At 36.3% G+C, this 7227-nt stretch overlaps 2 protein-coding genes across 2 annotated transcripts; both read left to right on the top strand.

The window, feature by feature from the left end:
- The first annotated feature begins 541 nt into the window (after positions 1–541).
- LOC108136394 lies at positions 542–2829 on the top strand. The gene is made up of 5 exons (XM_017257504.1): positions 542–773; positions 896–1214; positions 1429–1505; positions 1775–2189; positions 2519–2829. Exons 1-5 carry the CDS (start codon positions 550–552, stop codon positions 2723–2725), a joined length of 1242 nt encoding a protein of 413 aa, XP_017112993.1. The 5' UTR covers positions 542–549; the 3' UTR covers positions 2726–2829.
- Positions 2830–3837: 1008 nt separating this feature from the next.
- Positions 3838–7227, top strand: LOC108136663. Its single transcript, XM_017257987.2, has 5 exons — positions 3838–4092; positions 4578–4902; positions 5515–5591; positions 5651–6080; positions 6830–7227. The coding sequence occupies exons 1-5, from the start codon at positions 3872–3874 to the stop codon at positions 7082–7084; spliced, it is 1308 nt and encodes a 435-aa protein (XP_017113476.1). The 5' UTR covers positions 3838–3871; the 3' UTR covers positions 7085–7227.

The following is a 7227-nucleotide window of genomic DNA, read 5'->3' as shown; positions in this document are numbered from 1 at the left end:
TAATCAGCAATCCCATTTTGCTGTGGGAAATTGCAAAAAAGGGGGATCCCAAGATCAGGAAGCACAAACGATTAATCAGCTTTGTACAGACAAACAATGGCCTCCCGTTTTTTCTATTTATTTAATGAATTGAAGGAAATTTAGATGTACATATGTTAAACTGCGGTCACGAAATAGTAGTTTTTTTTTAACTTTTGACATTGAAATTGACATAAAACAAATCATTAATTGAAACTGACGCTGTTCTACAGACTTTCTTTGCCAAAATAAATTTCAAAACAAATCCACTTAAATAGAAGTACCAATCTGTTTCTAGTTTATTAAAACATCCCTAATTTGTGCACTTATTCTACTTCTTTGTAATAACAGCGTTATAACGTTTAATTTGAAAGTTGTACTTTATTTCTTTGGGTTATCGCGAAAACAGAACTGATGAGTAAAGTCGTCTGATGGGAGATGTTGCAGAATCAGCAGTCCGTTCGACCGGAGAACCCTATAAATTCATTCCCATCGATCATTCCCCAATCAGTCAATAATTAAAATCAAGCTATGGCAGCAGGAGCGCTTTTGTTACTCGTTTTGTTCGCTGCAGCAATGCACAACTCGAATGTTGAGAAAACGTGTCAAATAAATACTTTGAAGAAAGCTCCGCTTGTTGTAACAACCATCGGTTCCAAAACATTACTCTCTGGTTATTCCGACTTAATAGAACGAAATAAGAGCGAAGAAATCGATTTATATTGCGGCACTGGATTCTTGTTCAAAAATGATGGGTTTGTGCTTAAACTTAACACCGACATAAGGTCGTTGTTTTTAAAACTTTCAGAAAAATCTGTTCTCCTTTCAAATAAGTTTGTTTTAACATTTCATGATTTTTAACATTTAATGATTCTAGTAAAAATCAGTTTTTTTCTGACTACACAACGGAAACGTTGAGCTGCCAAAAAGATGGAAGTTTTCTTTTCAAAAACCATGAAGGATTGAGAATCGATGGAGATAAAAAAAGTGTGGAATGTATAAACGGAGTGGCTGCATTGTTCGAAAGTAGGACCAGTTTGCCCAACTGCAAGGAGCACACGAGTTTCGTTTTGGGCCACGATTTTCAGGAAATGGGTTCAATTAAAAGTGCGGCTTTGTGCTATAATATCGCTGGAGCTCAACTGAAATACATAGCCTATACGACGTATCCCACAAAAAGCAGAGCCCTCGAAATGGTAAGTAATTTTGAATAACAGCTTAACTATATTACTTGCATCAGAGGTGTTCTCTTAGCGAACATTTTTTGAGTGCAGCATAAAATATCAAAAACTAAAATTATTATAAGAACTATTAAATATTTTTCAGTTGATGCAGGACAAGAATTTTTGCTTTAATTTTCTTCGTACATTTATATGTTATTTTTGTCATTTTTCGATATTTTATTTACAGTCGCAAGAAGGACAATTAAATAAACTTGGTTTCGATATAAATGTGAACGCCAGCGATCGCTTTTTTAAAATAGCCAGGTGTGTATGCAAAAAAAAAAGAATGGTTCTAGCAATCTCCAAGTACTACATTACATGAGTTATACACACTAAATATATTTCATTATTTTAAAGACCATTTAAAAACAGAAAAAAAATTTTCAGAAAATACAATATAAATAAATTGTTAATTTGCTTTATGTTTTAAATAATAATAATATTAATAATAATAATCACGATTGCTAATCATCACATTTAAGTACAGAAACAATATTTGAAATTAATAATTTCAACTATTTTTCCGATTGCAGTCAAGCTGATGTGGACGCCTTTTGGGGCAAGGAAAAGCAGCTAACGCAGATGTTCGGCACCGGGCCCTTCGATTACGCCAGTTTGGTCCAGGACGAGGCACTGGGCGTCGATTTGGCCGGCTACGAGGACATGATGAGCATCGTCTGGCTGCACAACCTGCGCACCGGAAACTGGAGGCACTGGCTCGCGGCCCTGCGATCGGCCAGTGAGTCCGGCGACCAGTTCGACATCCGCCTCGGCGTCTCCGGACTGATCGAGATGCCGGAGAGCCCGGACAGCTGCGATCTGGCCATCGACCTGGCGGACGGCAGCGTCCTCCCGGTGCCCGCCCACATTTGGGCCCATGTGCAAGCCCTCCAACCAACTGGAACGCCCGAGGACGAGTTCGTCCTAGTCGGGCACAACTCCCCCTTTGTGAGTACAAAATATTTGATAATTAATTTTAGGAAAATAAATTTATGTCACATATGCAAGTTTTAAGAATGAAAATAATACATAAAAAATATATTAATCGAAGTTTTTGCTTGAACTCGACGTTGCTTATAAATATATATAACTTTCAAATAATAAATAAAATATGAAAATAATATATATATTTAATAATATATTGATAATATAAAATTAAGTTCATTCATTGGCTTATTAACTTAAAATTTATTTAATTAGTTTACTACTTTGGTGTTTTTATTATTAACTAGGCATTTCTGTATCATATTATTATTCCTTCTGTATTCTTTTTGCAGTTCCGAGGCGGAACTTCTGCGGACTTTTGCCCATCAATGTGCGAACAGGTGTCCTGGCTGAGGAACACCCTCTTCGGCAGGCTCCATCGGTATCCAATCAATGGCCTAATGCTGTGCTGCCGTGTGGAGGATGTGGCCCAGAAGTTGGATTCCTTTTACGGCTCAAGATCTGGAGTGCTAGCAACAGCCACCACTACCGATAAATAACTATGTAAACAATATAAGCGGAATAATTAATTAAATTGCACCTCCACAAACGAATAACTATGTGAACATTTAAAATCAAATAACTAATAAATGAAGGAAAAACATTTCTATTATGGGTCAAAGACGTAAAAAAGCTTAAAAGGGGGGTACAATAAATCTACAATATTTTGATGGATTTTTGATTAAGAAAAGCGTTAAGTCGATCTTTTCACGAATGCCATTTTTGGAATCTGCGAAAATGCTAGCGCCAAAACTATCAAACCGATTGTTCTGAAATTTGTTACACATTTTTTCTACATAAATCAACAGGTAATCATAAAGTTAATTTTTTTTAATTTTTGTTCATTTTTAAGTGCTGAAAAAAACAAAAAGAAAGTGGAGAAAAGGACTTTGTGATTTCTAGGCGAGGTCTTTAACCTTTCAAACGTAATAAGATCTATGTGATGCCCCCGCGATGCCCCCCCTTTGATGTTCACCGCAAGCCATATTAGCCATAGAAGGGGCGTCGAACACTGGCTGCCACGCCCCTATGTGCCAACTTTAAATAACAAAGTTTTCTGCTTTAAGTGCACAATTACTCTCATATAAATAAATTGAGTATTTATGTGTTTATCAACACACTCGTCTTTCAGCAACAATTGCACTCTGGGGCCAACGAGCACATTTCGTTTTCATGATTAATTAGATTTAGGAATATACTCGTAGTTATATATAGTATATAGTATAGTTAAATCGTTTTTCTTATTTTTTTGTAACTCCAGATATTTAAACGTGATGCAAAATCATGTAAATTGATCATTTTGCACTAAAAGATGAAGAATTGCATAGCGTAGACTTAAAAGAGATATTTTTAAATCTATTTCTCCTAAAGTTAACAAATAAATGTGTACATTACTTCTTGCTTTCCAATTACTTGTAGAATAATTCGAAAGAAAGTGTTGTTAAACATATACTTATTTTTTATACCCTACATACATATATGTTTGATTTGGCTTGGGTTATCAATTTTAGCACTGCACTCGTCAGTAGTCGGTGTACAAATACGATTCGTAAATGCGATACGAAATTTTGCACTATCAGCAATGCGGCCCTATAAAAAGGGATCGCGTTGGGAGACCCGATCAGTTGAGCACTAAAACCGTCGCTATGTGGCCGCTATACACCGTGTTTTTTGCTTTTTCGCTTCTCTGTGGACTGTCCCAGGATGTAATGGGATCTTGTGAACTTCAGACAACCTCCAACGCTCCACTGATCGTTACGACCTTTGGATCCAAAAAGATATTGTCCGATTCCGCTGGAACACATGAACGCGATACAGGCGAAACAATTGAGTTGTTTTGCGGCAGCGGATTTTCATTCGCTTATATGTAGGTTTGCAGATTGTTTATTCATTTAATTGCGTGATTAACATTTCGAACTAATAGGTCGTTTCCAATCTAAAGACAAAGAAGCTTTTAAAAGTTTATAATTTATAAGTTTCTATTAAGTCAAATAATTGTGGACATTTTTTTTCATAATTATAATTAATTCATTTTAATTCAGAGTGACTTACAAGACACTCGAATGTTAAACTTTGCTTCAGATTTTGATTCGACAGACATTTTAACAGACCCTCATAAAAATTTGCTCTTCTTAATTCATTAATACTCAATACATTTTGCAAACCTAAAAACGTTTTTAAAGCTATAAATAACGTCGGCTAGAATTTTTAAAAATTCTAGGTGATTATTGTGACGACATGGTCTAACCAATCTGTATGAATACAAGTGAAGTGAAGTGTATTGGGAAGCTTAAGTTTATATTATAAAGTGTATAAATAGTTTTTAATAAAATATATTTATTCCGATTTTAGCGATTATAACAGATATGACCAAGTTTTTGAAATTAACGATGTTAAGCATACTCTGCGCTGCCAATCTGATGGTTATTTCAATAGTCCAAGTCGCGATGATACTCTCAGAAGCCTTAAAGTGAGTTGTCTGAAAGGAGTCTCTCAATTGTTTGAGAGCAGGACCAGTTTGCCCAACTGCGAAGGCGACATGACTCTCATTTTGGGTCATGACTTCGATGAAATGGGGTCTATAAAAAGTGCCGCCATGTGCTATGATATTGTCGCCTCGCGGGTGAAGTATATCGCCTACACAACGTTCCCCACAAAGAACCGCATTTTGCAAAAGGTAGGAATTATAATGTCGTAATATATCCATGATCTCGAAATTCTCGAAGCAGTTTTAAACTTAAGGCATAGAAAAAATTAAGATTTTTCTTTTCTTAAAAGTTTCTAATCACAGAAAATGCAAAACCCAAAAAAATTTATGCTTCTAAACATATATATATATATATTATATAATATATATATATATATAATATAAATGATATATATACATTTATATATATATATATATATATATATATATATAATATAATAAAAATATTATAATAATATAACATATAACATTTTGCTTTTACATATAAAGATCAGGTTATAGCAATAAATTAAAAAGAAAGTCTACAATATGAAGACCTTGAAGTAGTAAGAAATAAAAAATTTAAATTGGAAAATATCTTGAAAAAACGTTGGTATTCTTTATAGTCCTTAAAAAAAAGATAAATTTCTTTTAAAGTTTAAACATATTAAAAATTGTATTACACTTAAATATATGGAAAATACAATATTTAAAATACTAAATGCGAAATGAAAACATACCTTTTGTTTTATTAAAGCCGTAGGCCATTAATAATTTATTTATGAAACTTTTTTTAATCTGATGTTCGGTTCCTGTTAACAGACGCAGTTGGGCCAGTTAAATGATATCGGATTGGACATCAAAGTAACGTACAGCAAAAACCTAATCAAGTCCGTCAGGTGGGTTTCAGTGAATAAGATAGATGTGGCTGCTCTTTACATAGTGTATTTTCGAGCAGCCAGGCCGAAATTGACGCCTACATGGTGAAGGAGAAGCAGCTGGCGCAGTTGTTCCTGGGAGGAGGCTTCCAGTCCGCCAGTCTGGTTCAGGACGAGGCTGTTGACAGCCAGTTGGCCGGCTACGAGGACATGATGAGCACCACCTGGCTGAGCGCCCTGCGTTCCGGCAACTGGAAGCACTGGGTGACGGCGATGCGAGTGGCCACCTCAGCCGGCGTCCACTTCGACGTTCGGCTGGGCGTCTCCGGAGTGCTGGAGCTGCCGCTGCCCGTGGGCCGATCCTGCAACGCCAGCCGCTCGCTGGCCATCGAACTGGCTGACGGCAGCTCCCAGCCAGTTCCCGCCCACATTTGGGCCCATGTGCACTCCCTGGAGGCAACTGGCGGCGTCCAGGACGAGTTCGTCATCATCGGACACAACTCGCCATTCGTACGTATCCACAATAGCATATTGCATCCTCAGATAGTCGGCGGGGGTGTCACAGAAAACACTGATCACACCAAGTGGTTACTGTGATGTCAATGCTTTGTAGTGTGCTTTAATACAGGTAAACAATAGACCATAAAAAATAATGGATCAAAACTGAAAATTTATTTTAACTTAAAAAGAGATACAAGAATTAGAGAACAAAATTATGTTTATTTTTGTAGGAATTATACCCACAAAAAAAAAAAACTGAAAGTTTAGTTTGAATAAGTGTGTTTTGATAATAAACTACAGACAGTTTTAAATTATAATAATAATTAACGTAACCCCTATACTTTTTAGATTCATTTCGAAACCAAAAAGACTAAAACTTTAGTTAATAATTGCTTATTTTTAAACAACATTAGTTTTAATCTTATGCTTTCGAGATATTAATTGAATACTCATCTCATTGAGAAATTTTTGATACCAAATTCCTGTAACAATAGTTAGGTTTCTATGACAATTTTTTTTTGGGTGTTTGTGTATGCTAATTATATTATGTTAGTTTTCAATGGGGCAATTTTGACATGGCATTTTTTTTTTAATTTTATAATAACGTTTGTAAGTCGTTAAGCCCAAAAAATATTATTCGGTTGTTACATTAATCCGTATGCAGGATTTTAAAATAATTTTAGAATACTCAAATCAAATTTTTGGAACTCCCTTTTTATATATTTATTTCCAATTTCCTGATCTTGATGCCCTTGCAGTACCGCCACGGCAATTCCAGCGACCTGTGTTCCTCGATGTGCGAACAGGTGTCCTGGCTGAGGAGCAGCCTGTTCGCCAGTCTCCACCAGTTCCCCGCCTACGGATTGGTGCAGTGCTGCCGGGTGGAGGACGTGGCCAGCAAGTTGGACAACTTTCCCGGGGCGTTCGTGAATGAAGTCGCCTCCAGGAGCTCAACCCCGGCACCGACTTCCATTCCGGAGTTTGTGATGTCCCAGGAGCCCGTTCTTGGGTAGTCACAATCGCTTGCTTAAATGCAATGCCTGCAATTCCAATTGTAAACAAAACTACTAACTGAGTTTTTTAACATATTGAAGATGAAGTAACTGTAACCTTTTGCCAGTTTCAATAATAAAGATAGAATTTGCGCATTTTCCAA

Source organism: Drosophila elegans, unplaced genomic scaffold, assembly GCF_018152505.1.
Source record: "Drosophila elegans isolate 14027-0461.03 unplaced genomic scaffold, ASM1815250v1 contig_149, whole genome shotgun sequence".
Classification (NCBI taxonomy): domain Eukaryota; kingdom Metazoa; phylum Arthropoda; class Insecta; order Diptera; family Drosophilidae; genus Drosophila; species Drosophila elegans.
This window is presented reverse-complemented; position numbering and strand designations above follow the sequence as displayed.